The sequence below is a fragment of the Pezoporus flaviventris genome, unplaced genomic scaffold, assembly GCF_033815535.1.
Source record: "Pezoporus flaviventris isolate CSIRO_AGI_PZ_B2104156 unplaced genomic scaffold, CSIRO_AGI_Pfla_v1 ptg000041l, whole genome shotgun sequence".
Classification (NCBI taxonomy): domain Eukaryota; kingdom Metazoa; phylum Chordata; class Aves; order Psittaciformes; family Psittacidae; genus Pezoporus; species Pezoporus flaviventris.
The window spans coordinates 11,897,314-11,916,632 of NW_026892589.1; the positions used below are offsets into that span (position 1 = coordinate 11,897,314).

The window sequence follows — 19,319 nt, forward strand, 5'->3', positions numbered from 1 at the left end:
TGGGGATGCAATATATGGGTTTGTTTTCCCTCCCCTGAAAAGGCTCATCCAACTCTTTGTGGAAATAAAGCCTCAAACTGGGCAAGGTTTAGAAGAGGTTTAGGACATGGTCATTCAAAGGCTGACCAAAAAAACTATAGTTTAAAATACATTAGCAAATATTTAGGAATGGCTCATGATGACAAAGAACACCTTTACTGGAATGCACCGTGCGCTTCTCAGTGGAAGATGGGTGTCTCTGTACAGAGGCTCTGAAAAAGGAGGTGCTTTGCCCTCTGCTTCCCCAGTTCCACTACAGGCAGCAGCCAGCCCCGCTTCCAGAGCAGCATTTAAACCCTGTGCAGGCAGGAAACCACTCGCAGTGAGAAGAGTGCACGGACTGATAAGGAACCTGATCTGCTCATTGCTCTGCAGTGCACATTCCTCTGCAGAGTACATTCCTCTAATCAAAGGAAGTGCATTCTCCCATGATACAAAAAAACCCCACATTTCTTGTTATGTGCTTCTCCCTCACTTTGTAGATCTAGTTAAGGACACAGAACTACTCAAGATCTCACGTGTGCTCAAGAAAATAACATCACTTCTCAGCTTCTGGTTTGGGGCACATTTCTCAGAAGCTGAGTTTGCTGCTGTTCCATTACTGTTTCTCCAACAAGTGACTGTTTCATCAGGAGCATGTCTCACTGAATGACTGTGGACATCTGGCACATAAATACTTAAACAGGGAGCTCTCTCCTGAACCCTAACAAGGCAGCCAGATGGGTATCAGCTGGGGTGTGCACTCAGTTTCAGAGGGATGCCCACACATGTGGGGCCTTTCTGACAGCATTCACCAGTTCAAAAATATGACTATAAAAGTTTATTTCCTCTGAAGAACAATTCAACACATACCTCAACTGCATCAGCAGCCAAACTATAGAGAGCTTCTAGCAGGGGAGTCTGGGAACACCACTCACAGCCCCTGCAGCTGGAACCCTGTGGATGTAAGAGCAGGTTACACAGCCCAGTGCCAAGGCACTGTCACCTACCGGTGCTTGTCATCATCTCTTTGCTTCTTGGAATCTCTTTCCCTGCTCCGGTCTCTATCCCTGTCCTTCCTGTCTCTGTCCTTCCTCTCCCTCCCTCTGCTCCTCTCCTCTTTGGAGTCCCTCTCGCTTTCACCCCAGGTCCACGACCGCTCCCTTTCTGGCCACCGCTTGTCTCTGCTCCTGTCGTGGTCTCGGTCCCTTGTTCTCCAGTCCCTTGATCCCTCACGAGACCAATTTCTTTTCTCTGCTGATCCTTCTCCATAGAAATCACTTTTCATGTTTGGCAGATTGATGGGCTTTCGGAAAGGTCTGTCCCGTCCTCCAAACCGGAGCTGCCCAGATTCTTTCTTGCCTCCAAAACCACCTCCAAGCCTCCGAGGAATCCATCCTTTGAGAGTTCTTTCCAGTTCAAAGTCCACAAAGATCTCATGCTGATCGATAACCAGCCTGTTGGCGTCTCTGTGGGCCTTCATGAGGGCTCGCTCCTCTTTGTACTCAATAAATGCATATCCCTTGGAAAACCCCGTGACCAGGTCTCGAACCAGACGGAGCTTTCTGACGTCTCCATAGCGGGAAAACACCTCCTTTAACTTCTCTTCTGTTGTCTGAAGATTGAGCCTTGCTACAAACAGGGTGAGGTGAGGGTCTCCTGTAACTCCCTTGTTGGGTACATAGCGTGCCAGCATAGCCCTCCATATGGCACGGTCGTGGGGCTCCTCATCTGTGCCATCAATGCTCCCGGCTTTGAGCGGGTCATACTCCTTTGCGATGGGCGCCCAGTCGTTCATCGTCTAGTGGGGGAAACCACACAAAATACATAAAAATACAGACTCACCGGTATTTTCATCCCAAACTCCCGAAAAGCGGGACCAACTCAAACAGAACAGCAGCGGCGCTGGTTTGACTTCACCTCAACATGCCGGAGAGCCTGGATCCGCCTCAGGCTGAGGGGACCCGCCGCTCCGGCCTTCACCTGCGGGCTCTGCCCCGTACCCCGCTGAAGGAACCCGCGGTCTCCTCGCCCGGCTGCCGTGGTCAGAGGCCGGGCAGAGCGGAGCCGGCTCCCGCCGCTGCTCATTTACCCCCGTCCCCGGAGCGGCGCCGCCGCCATCCCCCGGCCCCGCGCCCAGGAGCCGCTCCGCCACGGCGCCTGCCGAATGTGGCGTTAAGGAACCCCCGGTGCGTTCACCTCCCTCCCTCCCTCCCCGCCCAGCTCGGTTCGGTGCCCACCCCGGTGCAGAGCGAGGACTCCGAAGCCACCGGCGGCGGAAGGCGGGCGAGCAGGCGGTGTCTGCTGAGGGGAAGGGGCAGGGCGGGAAGGGAAGGGGCAGGGCGGGAAGCGCGGCCGAGCCGCGGCCTCCTCCATGGAAACCGCCGCCGGCGGGAGGGGCCGCTCTGCCCGCGGGGCCCGGCGGCAGCAGCGCCCGGCCCGGCCCGGCCGAGCACCGGGGAGGAGGTTAGCGGCCGGGCATGCAGCAGGGCCGGGAGGAGGAGCTGCAGGAGGAGGAGGAGGAGGACATCGGCCCGGAGAGGGCTCTGGAGAAGAGCCCGTTCGAGCTGACTGCCGGCGATGTCTATGACATCTCCTCCGTGGTGGGCCGCGACCTGCTGCAGCTCAGCACCGGCCCGCTGGTGCCCGCCGCCCTGGCCCGGCTGCAGTTCAGGATCGTGAGGGTGCTGGAGATGCTGGAAGCGCTGGTGAGCGAGAGCAGCCTCGCCGAGGAGCAGCTGCGCCTGGAGCGGGACAGCCTGCGGCGGGAGCTGGAGGAGCTGCGGCGAGGGGCGGACCGGGGGAGCGCCCCGCAGGTGGGTGCCCACCGTGCAACACACACCATGCTGCACTGCAGGGACCGGCGCCTCGGCCCTGGCGCTGCAGCTTCGAGGTGCCCCAACACGGTCGTGGTCTGTCCCCTCGGCCACATGCACGTCCTGAAACCCATCCTGACACCAGATGGGTCAGACAGAACTGCTGCCGTAACTGCCAGGCTCTTCACCACAGCAGAACAAGTCTCAAAGTTCACTTCTGGTCTTTCTAGAAGGTCTTGAAGCCGTTTCCTGATCAGAGATCTTCAGGGCTGTGGCAAGGCACAGCGCTGTGGATCCCTCACTTCTGTTTCACGTTTGTGACTAACCGCTTGGTGCTGTGCTAGTGAAGTTCACACATACAGACAGGTTTTCAGCACACAAATCCACCGTTGCTCAGCTCTCACACAGCACTGGTCCCATAAAACCAGCCTGCCATAGGTGCAAACACTAAAGCTTTGTTTCTCTGAAAGAGAAACTGGTGTCTGTGACCCAAAAAGCCATTGCCACAAAGGTCTTAAATGAGGAAAGGCGAATTCAGTTCTTACCTCTCTCTGCCACAGAGTTTTGCTGTGATACTAGACAGATTGCTCAGCCTTTCTGGTCATCAGAAGAGCAGATAAAAGCAGCTTTTAGGCAAAGTAGATTGCAAATTCTTTGGGACAGAGACTTTGCTTTTAGCTGTGGTTGGAGCTCGTCACAGTCAGGCCCTGTACTGGCTGGGAAATGCGGTCACCAAGGGAATACAAAAATAGTAGGAAAAGCTCTAATTAATTGCTTGGGAAAAATCAGGATTCTGATGAAATCCTACTAGTTCTAAGAATTACTAAATACTCATAAAATTAAGAGGCTTTACTCTATGAGTGCCTTGGGTTTGACAGGTCACAAGGTGATGACCACCACCGTTTTTTACAGCTCAGCCTTGGACCAGATAAAATGGTCATAGACCTCACAGACCCCAATCGCCCCCGGTTCACACTGCAGGAGCTGCGAGATGTGCTGCAGGAGCGTAACCAGCTGAAAGCTCAGCTTCTGGTGGTGCAAGAGGAGCTACAGTGCTATAAGAGGTCAGCAAAGAACTAATAACAATTCTTATAAGCTTATAAAATCAGAATATTGCAGGTGTGAGCACTTAGATTGGGCTGGGCACTGTCCAGATGTGATAAACATCTGTGCTCCTAAAACCCTACAAATGAGTAAAGGAAAACAGGGAAATGAAGTCTCTATGCATCATACTTTGAAAATCAAGTCCCTCTTACTCTGCACAGTTCACAGCCTGCTTCTGTAACCTATATAAGTTACTCCCACTCCACACACAAGCTGGGTTCTCACACACATGAATTCACCCCCGCAGTCACAGCAGTCGCATGCACACTCTTCCTGTCTAACGCCACGTACCAGAGAGCACGGGGGTTTCCATCTCTTTAGTTAAAATCTCTTTCCTCTTCTAGCTTGCCAAGGGGGATGTTAGCTTAGCTACTGTTCCTTGCTCCTCCTACACTGGGTATGGATTGATCTGGAAAGAATATTAAGCTCTTTCATCATCATTTAAGATAAGCTGTGGGGTTTTTGTTTTAAGACTGCCACCGGAGGGTTATGTGAGGTACCTGAACTGTGCCAAACAAGGACTTTTTGAGCAGGGTTTTGGTCTAGAAACCCAGATCAGTGAATCAGTCTGAGCCTGAGGATGGGATGCAAGGAGGACCTTGCTACAAATTCCTTCACCCCCTAAGGCTGCTGTCCCCCATCCTGGGTTCCTCATCTGTATTATCAACTCTTCGGGGCAAGAAGCTACTTCATCTAGACACAAAATATCTGAGTGCATTGGATCTCAGTTGAGATGCCTCAGCAAAATCCTGTTAGATACAGTAACCCCCCCTTTGCATTATCTGTAACAGGCAGGTTAAGCCAAGAAGTTAAAGTTAAATCTAAGAAGTAAGTTTACAAACTGCTCAACAGGACTTCTCACAGCATGACGACACACTGCTCCCCCTGCTCCGCTGCCTGCCTTTCCTGTGTGCCCACTGCAATGCCTTCATGCTTTGACCTCCCAGCTGTTAACAGGCCAAGTTAAACATTAACAGTATGAATGTTTCAGGTTTTGAGCGATACAAGTCACAGTGCTGTGCACCTAAAGGCCTGCTTTTCCATTCAAGTAATCCTACATGGTTATCTCTGTTTACAAGATTACATCTTAAACCAAAAACCATCACCCCCTTAAAAATGCACATAAAATCCTCATTATAACGTATGGCCATAAAGAGTAGCTGTGCAGTGGAAGAGCATAACTATATGTTCTAAAATGGCTTGTGTATATTGGAAATAAGTTGTATATAGCACAAGGTAACTGATGTCCTTACACAGAACAATGGAAAATGACTGATGTTTGGGGATTGCACCTCAAATCATGATCTCTAAGTAGAAGCTGGATCTGCAGTCACCAAACAGCTCATAGTCCCATTTCTCTAAGAGGAGAATCTGTCCCAGAATCATCCTGTGCCTGATGTCACACCAGTTTCTAGATACTCTCCTGTATTTGTACTTCCAAGGTCCAGATGAGTGTCGCTTTGCTACTTCCAGCCTTCAGCTACTGCAGGCATAAGCTTTGGTCCCCTCAGCTCTCAAGATAAATGAGGTCAGCTCAGGACAGCAAAGGCACACTGTGAAAACAGTGTTGTGTGTCAGCTGGTAAAAATCTATTCCCATTCCAAGCCAGGGAAACAGCTCTTGGTAGAACTGAAGCTTTTGCCTGAAAGAGGTGGTTACAACCTTGCAGAGTGTAGCAGCAATGGAGTAAGATGACGGAATCTGCTTCTCCTCTGTAAGATGGGAAGAAGAACAGACAGATGTCCTGCAGGGAAGCTGGGAATCTCCCATCTGTTCCCTGCTGCATAGTGGGAGCTTTCATGGCTGCACTGAAGGTGCTACAGATCCACCCATGCAGAAATTCACCATTTGCCTCTGCACCCTACTATTCTTTGGGCTTTTGTACAAATCCAACATGTGATTACACTTCCCTGTCATTCCTGTTCATATTTCATGATGATATTCATGATATTTGCCATTCTTCCTCTGTGGAGAACTGAGCTCATTACCTTTGTAGTGTTCTCATTAAAGCACAGCCTAAGCAAAATTATGTTACAGTACTTAGGGAAAATAAGAGCAATTCGTTACAATAGGCCAGGCTGCTGCTCCTGTCCTGTGAAGGGTTTTAGATGCAATACCATACTATGCACAAAACCACAAAAACTTAATAAATAAACGCTCTTCTTTTCCCAGTGGGATCATCCAACAGAGAAAGGACCAAACTGAAGAAATGGCAAAAGAAGCCAGGGGCAGCAGCTCTGGCCCCAGCAAGGACAGCGAGGAGAAGACAATCATCAAACGGCTGTAAGTTTGTGTCTGCATGTTATTTTATGGGAGAATATGGCAAGCTTCATGCTTGGTGAATCCAGGGATGAATTCTGAACTTTAGCCTACTTGGCTGCTTATCGCTTTCTCCTCCTCTCCCTGCAAAATTAAAATCTGATAGAGAAGTCCTTTCCTGTGTAAAAAGCACTCCATAGGATGCAGCCTCCACCCAGGCCAGTGGGGCCTCACTTCTTTTTTCTAGGAAAAATAAGCATTTCAGAGGAAAACTATGTGCCCCTGGCCTCCCCTGCTAGCACACACAGCCTGTGCTGTGGGAACATGCTGGCTGGCCCTGGAGGCTCCCACTGGACAAGGCAACCGCACGGAGTATCCACACGCTCATGCCGTGTGCCTAAAGTTCCCCAAAATAGCAGAACACATTGACAGAGCTGCCTCAGGGGCTGTTCCTCCTTTTCCAGTTGTACATTGTTGTTTCCTTTTTGTTGTTGTAGTTTTATTTCTCTTTTTTTTTTAGGTTCTCTTTTAAACATGGAAAATGAGCATCCTCAAGAACTCAACCACTCCTGCGCAGAACTGGAGCTGCTGAGAGCCACCAGGGTGTTGGGGGAGTTAATGACTGGAAGAAAAATCATCACTTACTGTAGAGAATAAGCAATCTCATCACAATCACGTTGTACAATATTCTGTCAGAACAGATTTTACTTGGCTTTTTTAGAAACTGTTTGACACATTTTGTATTTCTTAGATTCCTGCCAGATGTTTCACACATGTAGAAAATAAATGTTTATACAAAGGTGGTTTTTATTCTTATTAAAAGAGCCTGTGGTGATGACTTTTTACAAGGGCATATAGTGATAGGACAAGGGGGAATGGTTTTAAACTGACAGAGGGGAGATTTAGGTTAGACATTAAGAAGAAATTCTTCCCTTTGAGGGTGCTAAGGCACTGGCACAGGGTGCCCAGAGAACCTGTGGGTACCCCATCCCTGGCAATGTTCAAGGCCAGGTTGGATGGGGCTTGGAGCAGCCTGCTCTAGTGGAAGGTGTCCCTGCCCATGGCAGGGTTTAGAAGTGGATGAGCTTTGAGGTCCCTTCCAACCCAAACCATTCTACCACTTATTTTTCCTTTCTCTGTACCAAAACGCTCAGCCCTATTGATCCTACAGGAGGAAAATACTGTTAGGAGACACACACCATTCACAGAGGAGCACTGGGAACGAGGAATCCGTTTGGGCTGCAGCCTCCACTGCTCTTATGCAGAGAGTTACCTTACACTAAGAGAACCACTTGAAGAAAACCCCAGTACTGCTTTTTCTTGTGTGTCTTTACATCAGATGGGCAATACACAGGCAGCAGGCGCCTGTCACACCACACCTCACCAAATGAAGATGAAGTTGGGCTGCAATAACAAAACCCCTGCCCAGGCAGGAGTGGATTTTTGGGGTCAGGATGGAAGACAGCAGCAGAGAGCATAGTAAGGGAATAAATGCTGCTGCATCATGCTCTGCCCACAGGAAGCATTGATGTCTTCTCAGAGGTGCAGACATGCTCAAACTGGAACAGATGAACCAAACACTCCATTTTTGACAGCTAAAGGGCCCCTGTGGTACACAGCTGTATTTTTCATAAGCTCTGTTCTTTCAGTCAACTGTCACAAACAGTGTATTAGTACCAGTAATGAGATTTATCCCTAGTGAAGCATATGGGACAAACAGAGGAGTAGTAAAAGAAATGTGAAAGATACCAATTAGGTTCCACATTTAGAAGGATAGAATTTCCAGAGCAAACAAGTCTGAACAGACATAAAAAGGGCAGTAACAGGTATCAAACCATGATCTGACTGCCTTCAGAAGTAAAAGTAGGCTCTGAAATCTTTTGATTCCCTCTCATACATGAGCAGCATGAAAAATATAGGGCACATCACTGTGCATCTGCTCAGATGCACAATGTGCGCGTGGCTTAGCAGAACTGTGGACTACTTTCAAAAACAATTTGTTAGCAACTGTACATTAGCAAAGCAATATGACAGATGTCTGACCTGAGCAAGCTGGTTTAGCTGGGGCACACAACTGCTGAAGTCATTTTGCCATCTTCAGAATACTCATAAGCCTTGGCTGTGTCCCTGTCATGTATTTTCTAGAGCATGGGAGCAGGGAAGGAAGTTACTGCATTTCTTTAGCACAGGCTTTGTGCTTGGAGAAAGAAAAGAAAAGACCCAGTCATGCATCAGCACCAGCCAGGATACACCCCCAAGCTGAAAAGAGATGTTTACCTATGCTCTGAGCTCCATCCTCTTCTGGGGTTTATCCAGGGATGCACTTTCCGATCTCCATTAAAAGGAGAGGGGGAATTATGTCCCCAAACACACCAATCACTCTATGAAGTCTTAATGAAACAACTTCAGGTAATAAACTGCACAAATTACACAGAGCTGTGCAAAAGTAACAGCCTCCCACAGAGGCACAGAACACTCTGCTGTAGCCTTAGGCCACTCTGCAGTTCGGGGAAGGAGACAATAATGAAAGCTGAAATTATTCTTTCCAGTTTACCATTTAAGATGTGTTTTATAAAAAAAGTGGGAGTATTTGATATATACATATATATATATGTGATCTCTGTATATCAGCTTCTAAAAAAGTAAAGGATACATATGCAGTGCAACATCAGCTTTATTACCATCTTCCAATGCAGTGCTACTTGATTACCAGTTAAGCATTTCAGAGAAGACAATTTTCCTATTATATAAAACAGGGAGAGATCTTCCCCCTTTCTTGTTTACAAAAGTGATGTGGAAGAACAGAGGTTTTAAGCTATTCAACCTGATAGAGAACAGGTAAATGCTCAAATAAAATCAAGAGAAAAAAAATTTCATTCCAATTTTGACTAAAGGGAAGTGCTCTAGTACAGGAGGATCCTGTACACACTGCTGTAGCCTCTGCTACCAGAGACCAAGACCAGGGAAGAGTCAGTGCCAACTCAAATGAGTGTGCCAAGGAAGCTTATCTGTAACTCATATGTAAGGTAACAGGTCTCCAGTTAATTCCTCAGAAATGGTGAACACACATAGGCCAGCCCTGACCTTGTATTAAGTAGTAAATAATATAAAGCATTTAATGGCTAATGATTTTCACAGCTTTCTTTCAAATGCTAACAATCTGCAATGGAGACAGGTACTATAGCAGCCACTTCATCAATAATAAATATATTCTTTATTTTACAGAGATATTGTCTTCAAGTTTTTAATTTAAAAAATACATCACTAAGCCACCTCTCTTGCTGCTGGAGCATACAACCAGGATGTTGTTGCTATCTGACCTATCACATAGGCAAGCATCTAAGATTGTCCTAGAGGGCATTAGCTGGAACAGCAGCAGCCTTCAAGACGTGAGGAATAGAAGACATTAACAGAGCCACAGATCCCTTGCTGACCCCTTCCAGCAGCAAGCGTGGCTGATGGCTCACAGCCATTTTCATCTACACACATGCCAAGCCTGCCTTGGCAAAAATTCCAACTGGTAAGAATTCATCTTTAACATAAAGGACCTGCATTGTATTGCCCGCCTATATCACAGATTTGGTTCTCCAACAGTAACGTTACAAACATCTGCAAGATGCTGAGCACTCAACTCCCATTTAAGACAGTGGGACCATGCTGACAGACCTACAGGACCAGGCAATAAGGAATCTACTTTCTTCATTGCATCAACTCCATCATTACAGTTTGAAGCTGCATATGAAGATGACTCCTATTTTTGGAAGCGCTATGCTCTACTTCAAGCATTCACAGTAAATAAATAGCTTCTGATGTGGCTAATTAGCATAGGAAGGCAATAAAAAATTTTTTGGAGAGAGCTTTTCCTTCTTAAAAACCCTCTGGAAGACACCTCCAAGAACCAGCCATCAGCTATAAAAAGGTACCTTCTTCAATTGTAGAAAACAAGTCATGTCAAACATTGATTCTCACTGTGAAGATAGAACTTCACACTTCTATTCAGTATCAACCCAGCCTATCAAAATCCATCCTCCTTTGGCTTGGAGTCATTTCTCTGAAGAAAGCAGCCAATTTGACCATGGATTTCCCCTCAGCACCAGTGCATTTAAAGTTCACTGCCAACATGAGATACTGGAAGAACTGGGTCCCTATCACAACTTATTTGAGAACAATAGTAGCATCCATCTCAGAGAAGCCTGTCAGCACCAGGCTGTAAGAACAGTCTGACAAGCAGTATAGCCACTGGATGTACGAGTCAGAGTACAGAAGTACATCTGCTGTCCTAAAGCTAATGCCAAATTCATCACCCCACAAAGTGGAGCACGAGATTTCATTGCAAAAGCAGAAGCACAACCCAAGTGGTTACGTTTCTGTGGAAGTCTTTGACTGCATGCTCAAGTGGCACCGGTCACTATGCAGAAGTACTCAAATTTTAGGAAGGGTTTCCTTTTGTGATATAAAAAGGTTTGGCAATCTAAGATCAATTATTCAAGCCTGCCTGGAAAACTGTAATAGGCATTTAAATACTGCAAAGCAAAAAGGTAGCCTTTTAGGAGCTCAGAACACCATAAGCAGTCCACTAAGAAAGCTGAGGGAAGTGAGGATGGGGGGGGGGGGGGGAAGCCATCCACTGACTCCTTGTAGAGCCAGTGGACCCACTCAGTCCCAAACAAAAAAAAAGCCAGACTAAGATGAAGAATTAGTGTTTCAGCCATGGATGAGCTTCTATGGAAGCTTTGCTTCTGTCTCCATAGTCGTACAACAGTTCTTCACCTGCTTTAATGTCTCTGGAAGCTATGAGTATGAGATGAGGCACGCCGTCAATGTCATGAAGCTTTGTTTGACAATTGCCACATTTGCTGTGATTAATCAGTCTTCCCAAGCGATTAGTTTCTTTTGTAGCATCAACACTGAAAGAACAAGAACAGAATGCAGGATTGCTGCATATCACACAGTCATGATGTGGCCAAAACCCAAAGTGCAAATCAGATAAAGAATGAGGAATCCACACAAGGCTTGAAACAATAAAGGAAAACCAGAATATATTTATATGATTAAACAGACTGCATATAATATGGCATGTAAGTAAGCTCCCAGAAGTGTTTAAGTCAGCACAAAACCCTGAAAATGGAAAACTATGGACTGTGTCTTTGAGCTGCCTGTTTCCAAGCGGCTCTCAACTGTTCACAAGGAACAGCAGAATCCAGATGTAGAACACCACCAGAAACACCTTAAACATCTTCTCCTTAGGAAAGCTGTGTCCAAGCTGAGTCATATCTGCTGAGTAAGCCAGCAAGAGTCTCTGCTCACATAGAAGGCTGTGAATGTCTAAATACTAGATGCCCAGCTTCCAGGGATTGGATACTAAATCTTTAGTGTCCTTCTTTGCAGCTATCATTATAGACGACAAGTCAGACACTTAGAACGCAGGGTACTGCCAAATAATTAATACACAGGTTTAGTGACCCACACTCCAGTAGCATCAGCCCAAGAAGAAAGAACAGTCTGAGTAGCTGCTTTGAGAGAACTGGAGTCTGGGGCAAATGAAACAGCAAGAGGGATAAAGCACACACATGTGATGGGTATCAGGCACTAGAGAAAGGGGAAGACTCGGTCACAAACAGCTCAAGGAGACCTTTCTCTTCCAGAGAGTTTGTCCATGCTGCTTTTCAAACAAGCTCCTTGCAACTCTGGAAAAGTAGTTAACTTTACAGAGAATAAATTTAGGCAGAAGTCCGTGGCAGAGCTGGAAGTCTCATCCAAGCAAATATAGCTCTCCCTATAGCTTGTGCTATACCTCAGAGAATAGGCCTCTGAGTCACCTACCATTGCTATTAGCCCAGAAGTACAGGATGCTCTTGGACAATGAAACAGCACCCAAAGACTTCCTAATCCATGGTTCCTGTTAATTTTTTTTTGCATGAAACCAACAAGACTTCACAGCATTCAAAGCCTCTAATCACTCAACTATCACACTCAACTATCACGAAAGAGAAGCTTACCAGTACGTTTTGCTGAGGTACTGAAAATAGTACATATAGCAGCCAGTGGATGGGTCTTGAGCATACACCGCTTCTCGCTTTTTAGCATCTGTGATCTCTATGAGATCCCCATGATATTCAACTACAAATTCTCCTCGATTAAATTCTTTTGTAGCAATTACTCCTCTCCCTTTGCCATCGATGTAATCAATCTGTCAAGTTGAAAGGAAAATCAGCTGGGAAATTAGAGAGTATTTACATGATTGCAAATAGGCTGTTTACTAGGGAGTGAGGGATTTGTCAGTCAAAATTGCTACCACAGGGTATTGCAGACAAAGCCACAGAAGCACAACGCACAGCACTGTGGAAGAAATTTGGGAATACAGGAAGAAAAATAGGAAATATTGGAAGAAATGTTTGGGGGACACACTGAGTTACCAAGTGCTTTGATACAAAGTCTTCTAATCAAAGAACTGTTACTTTAAGTAAACCATACTCAGAGTTACCTTATTTTTCTTTTAAACTAACCATTAGCTGAGGCAGCATGTTCATTTCATGGGCACCATTATAGACAGCTTAAGAAGTTAGAGGCACAGAAAGATCACCCACCAGTGTACTTCACTAGTCCTGCCCTTGCCATTATCCCAAAAGCCATAATGAAGACCCACAGCGACTGGCTGTCAATGTGCGAGGAGAATTTGTTGCCATACAGAGCATATAAACATGACAATTAAGATGCTGTATCAAATCCATTTCTAGAAACAAACCCAAGAAATGGGATACCAAAGGCAGCAAGTGCCTTTTCAGTAAAGACTATAAAGCCCTCTCAATATATTTATGACTGAGGCTGCACATATTATTCAGGGACAAATATCACCCATCCAGAAAGGAAGGCATTGTGCTTCAGTTTTGCTGCACTTTCATCTCACTACCAAGGAATTGCAGCAGCTCCGAGAAGGAGTTCTGCTATTTTCTGCTTAAACAGATTAACAGCAACATACTGTAGTTACCTTCATTCCTTCTTCCTTCCCACTTGTAATTAGCTCATCTATTTTCCTCCTCTCCTCAGTCTGCAAAAGAAACAAGAACAAACAAAACCATAATATAGTTGATAGCTTTTGCAGCTCATTCTAGAGCTGAAAAGACAATATTCACTAGTTTTTCCAAACCATCCCATATCTTTAGCAAAATTGAATGGTAAACAGACAGATTTCTGCCCCCCAAAATACACAAGCAGCTAGATTCTGTCCTAGAAGAACTGAACCAGCATTTCCACGTTTTCTGTTCTCTACAGTACTTTCATCATAATGCTGTTTGTATTTGGCCAGTGGATACCATTTACAGACAGTTACATCCTTTCTCAAGCGTTCCATTAACTAGCAATATTATAAGTAATGTTATTTTAACAAGAAACACTACCTCCAATTCAGATTTGCTCTTCCTGGAACTTCTTCTAACTGGGTAATAATCTGTTACTTTTCGATTTGGTGTTCTTCCTTGTGTTCTAAGGGAAGAGAGAAAGAGAAAACACATATTTCAGGCTATTTGTGAAGTTACACCTGTAGGACAGAGGTCCTGTAAGAAACTCTTGTTTTCATTGGTATGTTGAAAGGTGATCAATCAGTGTTTATCAGAAGATGAGAAACTTTAAGTCAAAAGCTACATCCTCTTCCCCACATTCTTTTGTTACTCTAGTACTAAGTCATTAATAACAAGAATGAAATGCTGCTGGAAACTACCCGATGCTCACGCTACAATCTGAAGCCTCTGTGCCATGCTTTGCCAGAAGGCACACTAAAATTTAAGTCATGAAAACTGCTTGGAAAGTTGCTCATTAATGTTAGGTCACATCACTTTGGTATCAGGAGAAAGCATCAGCTCAGCCAGGAGGCCCTCAACTGTTCTGTTTCTGTCCACAGAGAAGTAGGTCTTAATAGGTCATTAATTTCTTTTTCTATAGGTGACCAGTAAGTATTTCACTGGAGATAGGATGCACCAGCCCTGCCTTCAAGAAAACCAGAAGTCCTCTGCAAGGTAGAGAAATACTTTGGATGCTATTTCTATATTTCAAACATGTTATTCTTGAGAAAACAAAGAAGTCACTTTGAAGATTTCTTCTCCCCAACACAATCATTTGTTTTGCTTACAAAAAGGCAACAAGAGTAACATTAATTATGGGTCCAACTGTAGTTCCTGAAGGAAAAACTTAGACCAAAGCTTCCTGGTGCAAAATGACACAAGGAAGAAATGCATTTACAACTCCAGAAGTCACTTACTTTCTCCTTGGTCCACGTTTTGCTTTAACCATCTTTTTCTGAGCTGGCTTTGCATTCACCTCATCAGCACAGTCTGGCGGCAGAGGCGTTTTTTGACTTTCTGCAGTTCCTTGGTTTTGATCAGAGGAGGGCACTGAAGTATCGCACCCACCTTCTTTGTCCTTCTGGTCTTCTGGTTTCATAGCACCTTCAATTATATTGCCACTCTTCTTTCTTCCTGCTGATGGGAAAACAAAGTAAGGCTCTGAACTTGGGATCAACTACACCAGAGTGCTTTAAATGAATTCCAGTGTTTTCTAGTCCAAGTTTCTAGCTCCATCAAACAGGAGAAAGAGGATGGGAATGATACAACCTCTTTCTGCGAGAGCAGAGACAGGCTGTTACTCAGCTTTTAACTAGTCATTGTTACAGCACACATAGTACAGAGGGAGGAGGCGTAAGGAGAGAGAAGGTGAAACAGAACCCAGGTGCTTTGTCATGTTAGGTTTGCGACTCGGTTTTCCAAACCCGAACATGCAGCACCTCCAGTGCAGTGCTTGAGACAACTGCAGTTTGCCACCAAGTGCCTCTGCCATACTAAATGACAAGTTGCCATAAGCTAATCAACATCCTGCAGTGGAGAAGGAGAGGAAACCTTTCTGGATCCCACACTGCAGTGATGAATAGATGCAGATATTGGTACCAAGTGGCCAACACCACTCAGACAAAATACACTAGAGCTCAAGGGTTGGCACTTAAAAGAAGTCTACCCCACAAACAACCAACACTTGCTTGGTTGCATGTGTCCTACCTTCATATGACCACATCCTCCTTCTCACTTAACTGATTTAGAGGCAGGCAAGCCTGGTTTAAAGCTAAATAAAGTTTTTATGTAGGCAAATCCCCAGGTTTAAGGGACTAGTCTGCTGAGACAGATGCTTCTATCTCCCTGGAGAAATGACACAGAGCTGTGAGTCCACAGCAGTGGGACAAGCTGTGTGAAGCCACCATCACTTTCTTGTCAAAACTGGGGACCTAAATTTGGAGCAAAAGGCCTCAAGTTTCCAGAAAATCTCTCACTCCCTGTGTGGAGTGGGACTTAAAATACCTGCTTGCTAAAAGTGCTTGCATCAAAATGCTTTGACAAATTACCAAGGTTATTAAATGCACCTTTAAACACAAGCCAACCTTTTTCTTAGCTCCTCCATAAAGTTATGGAACATTCCCATTTCTAGTCACTACAGTGAGGCATCCCTAAAGCCTGGCACTCAGCATCCACAATGTGTGGTCCTCATTCTTACTGCCTTTATTTCATTCTAAAAACATAAGCATTTTCTTTTGTAAGTGCCTCTACCTCATTGACATGACTTTAAATTGCCTTTATAAGAATTAGTATAAAGTAGTTAAATGATTGAATAAACCAGGTTTAGGTAATAAAACAGACCAAAAAATACAGATAAGCTGCCAAACACTGACCTGAAGCAGCAGAGTAGCAATAGAACTGGAGATTAGGGCATACTGACAATGCAATCATTAGCTTTTTACAGCCAGAGAGACAATACAAACACAGCCAGAAAAAAGACAGGAGGAAAATTGCCTGATAAACCCCTGACCTAATATCTGAGAAGGGTAAGGACAAATTCATCTGTGTAGAGTCCCAGTTTACTGACAGAGATGTAGAACTGGGAAAGCAACTGGGTCAGTGGAGCTGTGTGGCCTTCTTGACTGCACATTTAAGTTATCCAATGGGGGAGGTGTGGAGGGAGCATATTTAACAGGGTTAGCAATCCAAAACAAAAAAATCAATCTTACCATTTCCTTTCCTGCAGGTTTTGTTTAGTGTTTTGCCCTGACATTTCACCTCGTGATACATGACAGAGTTCTCTTCTTGAAGCGGGGGGCGAGCACCAGGAGTTTTGGAAGGATTCAGGTAGCTGTAGATTTTGGATTGACCGATAAACACATTCTCCTAAAACAGACCCACACAAAAATCAATACATCACAGAGATGTTGGGAACTTTGAGCTGGTATCCACAACACACTGCAGAGAGCCGGTGTGTATTACACTGCTTTAATGCATCATCCTCGCTGCTGTTGCTATTTCTACTAAGTGAAAACATAACAGTGTTGAACACTCAGAGCACTTTACTAATGCAAACTCCCAGTCCAAGAGGACTTTCACGTGAGATGTGACAGGATGGGGTAGTCACAACTAATTCCAGCCCCCACCCTGTGTTTCACAGTACGAACTCTGATGCTAAAAAACAACCCCAACCCAGAGCTCCTCAGGAGGAAGGCGGCCTCAAAGAGCGCAAGCCAAAAAAAATACACATAACACAGCAAAAATCACCCAAGCCTAGAACATACCTCTCATAGCCAGAGAGCTATGAGCTTACCAAAAGGCTCTCAAGAGGTGTCAGATGTTACAGCAGTTAATTATATGGTCTGCTAGCACTGCAGAAGACGGAAATCAGTTTTACAGAGTGACACCTCCCAGTGAGGGCTGGGAGATCAACAGTGCTTTTAAACTGCTGTATTGCACAAAATAAAGTGTAAAAGTTGTTCACAGCAGAAGTAGCTTTACGGAGTCCTCATGCTTATGTCCAGCCAGGAGAATGGTAAAACCCGCTGGCATAGTCAAACACCTCAGAGAGCGGGGTTTGTGCACTGGCTCAGGCTCCAGGAGTACCAAGAGAGAGGGGTATCAGGTTTAGCAAAGTGTATAGGAGTCGTGTCACCTTTGCTCTTACAGTCCCCCTGCCACCTCGCCAAATCTGGCTGTGCAGCATATGGAGGTGACAGGGATTTCCACCATTAAACCTCAGCCTCTGCACAAGCAGATGCAACTTGGCCAGAGTGAGTTTCTCTTGGCTATATTTTGGTTCAACTAAAGCAATTTTCAGGCATTGCAAGCCAGTTAAAACAACGAAAACACGCATTCATGTCTTTAAAAAAGCACACAAAGATTCCCATTAGTTAAAAAATAGCTCCAATAAAGCTCACTAAACAAGTGCTCCAGTATAGTCACATAAACACTAAAAAAAGTAAACAAAGCACACCACAGAATACATGGGATCATTTTAATAATTAACATAATCATGCATAACGAACTTAATGGGTACACAATTCACATGCAAAATAAGACCAGTTAGAGGCTCAAATCTTGATCCACAAATGAACTTTACTAAAGGTTACAGTTGCAGTAGAACAGCCTGGAAAAAGGCAAATTAGGTCACTCCCTGACACCCAATATTTCTGAAAGGCCTATAAAAGACAAGAGGTACTAAAAAATGGGGCTTTGAAGGATGACACATTTTGAAAACTCCATTTTAACAACTGCAAGCAGCAAGCCCTGCACTGCCAAGTTGTCAAGATTTAGCAAGGAGTTTAAATAGGGGCATTTTCCGAGAAATGCCAGAAGCATGAACTGCAGCAGCCCACCTGCCAGCACAGCCTTCTGGCTTTGAAAGACCATGAACAGGAAACGAACAAGTATTTTTTCAGCCTGGTTTTCTCTCGCGTTCCCAGCTCCCTGCCTGCTGTGCTCCTGGCGCTGAGACGCGGCTGCCACGTCTTTGTCTGTGCCAGTCTGGAGACTCTCGAGAGCAGAGGCTTTCCCAGCGCAACAGAGCGCATAGGGGCTGCTGAGGAGCTCCGGCATTAGATGCCATGGCCACAATTACTTCCATAGAGGATTAAATCAGAAGTGACGACCAACCTCCGGCCAGCCGCCCGTAACAGGACGGGGGAGATGTCAAAGGGGAATTGCCAAGCCCGGGGCCTGGATGCTCGTAGCTGCGAGGGGGCACGGGCAAACGCGGAAAGAGACCGGTTCCACTGAGGGTTAAGAAATCTCTGAACGATGCGGGGAGCCCCCACCGCCTGTGCCCGGCATCACACAGTGTTGGGGGCGGCCAGCACGCCCCGCGGAGGGAAGCGGAGAGAGCAGCCGACCCCAGGCAGCCGCCCGCCCCGCTCTGCCCCCCTCATGCTTACCCCACCGGCCCGGGGGCGGCCGGAGCCCTTCCTCTCGGCGCTTTCGAGTCTCGCCTCCTCCGCGCCGCCCGCCCGGGCCTTGGGCATGTTCCTCCCTAGGAGCAAGGGGGGAAGATCGGCGCCTGAGCCATGTCCGGCGCGGCCGCCTGCGGTCATCGCCCGTCCGCCGCGGCCTGCGCCATGTTTAAAGGGCTGGATGCGGCAGGGCGAGCCGCGGCGGCCCAGCCCCTTCCCGGCGAGCTGCGCACACTGCGCGGGGGAGGAGTCCCGCCGGCCCCGGCGTCCCGCACCTCCCGGGAGGAGCCTCCGCGTCGCGGAGGTTCCCCGCGCCGCCCGGCCCCGACCCTAGCAGCGACAGCCCCTCCGCGCCCCGTTCAGTTCCGCGCCTCCGCGCACCTTTTGCCATGCCGGCGGCGGCACGGCCCGGCGCCCTGCGGCCCCCCGCAGCCGGGCTGCCCCGCCGGTCCCCGAGGAGCTCCCCCGCCGAAGCCAACCGCTCCGCAGGGAGACGCCGCTCTCCCCTCGGCAACCCCATTGGCTTAACCACGTGTTGATCAGCGCCGCCGCGCCCCCTGATTGGCTTGCAGAGCCGCACCCCGCCCTCTCCCTGTCACACCGAGGTGGTCTCCGCTCCTGGGAACGGGGTTTAAATGTGCGTTCCGCGAGCGCCGATTGGCTCGTGCGAACGGCAACCGGCGCTCTGATTGGTAGCCCGGGAAGGAACCGCCCTTCCTCGGCAGGGCCCCGACACGTGGAGCGGGCGCCCCGCTAGAGTGGGCTCTGCCGGCCCGGCCCGGAGCGGTGGCGGGCACCGGGGGTCCGGGGGCGGGTATTCCCCGGATGGGGTTTAAGTCTTAAGTCCATCCTTGTCTAGAGGACAGATGATGCTCAGG

At 46.9% G+C, this 19,319-nt stretch overlaps 3 protein-coding genes across 8 annotated transcripts in view; 1 reads left to right on the top strand and 2 right to left on the bottom strand.

Moving 5' to 3' along the window:
• SNRNP35 (small nuclear ribonucleoprotein U11/U12 subunit 35) overlaps nt 1-4,969 on the bottom strand; it is a 10,478-nt gene extending 5,509 nt beyond the window's left edge. Inside the window, exons 1-3 of one of the 3 annotated variants that reach the window (XM_061466218.1) lie at nt 4,230-4,969; nt 3,380-3,550; nt 1,029-1,819 (exon numbers count right to left, since the gene is read on the bottom strand). In XM_061466218.1, the coding sequence (XP_061322202.1) occupies nt 1,029-1,816 (788 nt within the window). In that variant the 5' untranslated portion in view covers nt 1,817-1,819; nt 3,380-3,550; nt 4,230-4,969. Of the gene's footprint in view, nt 1-1,028; nt 1,820-2,258; nt 2,273-3,379; nt 3,551-4,229 lie in introns of those variants that run through there. The other 2 variants (XM_061466217.1, XM_061466220.1) reach the window with 2 other exon arrangements.
• Nucleotides 2,396-6,996, top strand: RILPL2 (Rab interacting lysosomal protein like 2). Its single transcript, XM_061466221.1, has 4 exons — nt 2,396-2,834; nt 3,747-3,898; nt 6,111-6,221; nt 6,718-6,996. Exons 1-4 carry the CDS (start codon nt 2,499-2,501, stop codon nt 6,740-6,742), a joined length of 624 nt encoding a protein of 207 aa, XP_061322205.1. The 5' UTR covers nt 2,396-2,498; the 3' UTR covers nt 6,743-6,996.
• Nucleotides 6,997-8,853: 1,857 nt separating this feature from the next.
• KMT5A (lysine methyltransferase 5A) lies at nt 8,854-19,021 on the bottom strand. Of its 4 annotated transcripts, none has more exons than XM_061466215.1 (8): nt 18,427-19,021; nt 16,243-16,399; nt 14,603-14,668; nt 14,452-14,524; nt 13,595-13,679; nt 13,186-13,245; nt 12,197-12,387; nt 8,854-11,104 (listed from the first exon to the last, which is right to left on the bottom strand). In XM_061466215.1, exons 1-8 carry the CDS (start codon nt 18,580-18,582, stop codon nt 10,894-10,896), a joined length of 999 nt encoding a protein of 332 aa, XP_061322199.1. In that variant the 5' UTR covers nt 18,583-19,021; the 3' UTR covers nt 8,854-10,893. The 4 variants fall into 4 exon arrangements, with proteins under 4 accessions (XP_061322199.1, XP_061322198.1, XP_061322197.1 ...); XM_061466214.1 differs by having other exon boundaries at nt 14,603-14,671; XM_061466213.1 differs by having other exon boundaries at nt 14,452-14,668; nt 18,427-18,772.
• Nucleotides 19,022-19,319: the final 298 nt, after the last annotated feature.

Bases quoted from the DNA above. Each gene is read 5' to 3' on its own strand.
- RILPL2 (XM_061466221.1), top strand. From the start codon at position 2,499: ATGCAGCAGGGCCGGGAGGAGGAGCTGCAGGAGGAGGAGGAGGAGGAC. The intron at 2,835-3,746 runs GTGGGTGCCCAC...CGTTTTTTACAG, and splicing joins ACCGGGGGAGCGCCCCGCAG to CTCAGCCTTGGACCAGATAA. The intron at 3,899-6,110 runs GTCAGCAAAGAA...TTCTTTTCCCAG, and splicing joins GAGCTACAGTGCTATAAGAG to TGGGATCATCCAACAGAGAA.
- KMT5A (XM_061466212.1), bottom strand. From the start codon at position 18,582: ATGACCGCAGGCGGCCGCGCCGGACATGGCTCAGGCGCCGATCTTCCC. The intron at 14,672-16,242 runs GTAAGATTGATT...TTTTCCCATCAG, and splicing joins AACCTGCAGGAAAGGAAATG to CAGGAAGAAAGAAGAGTGGC. The intron at 12,388-13,185 runs GTAACTACAGTA...TCAACTTGACAG, and splicing joins GGAAGGAAGAAGGAATGAAG to ATTGATTACATCGATGGCAA.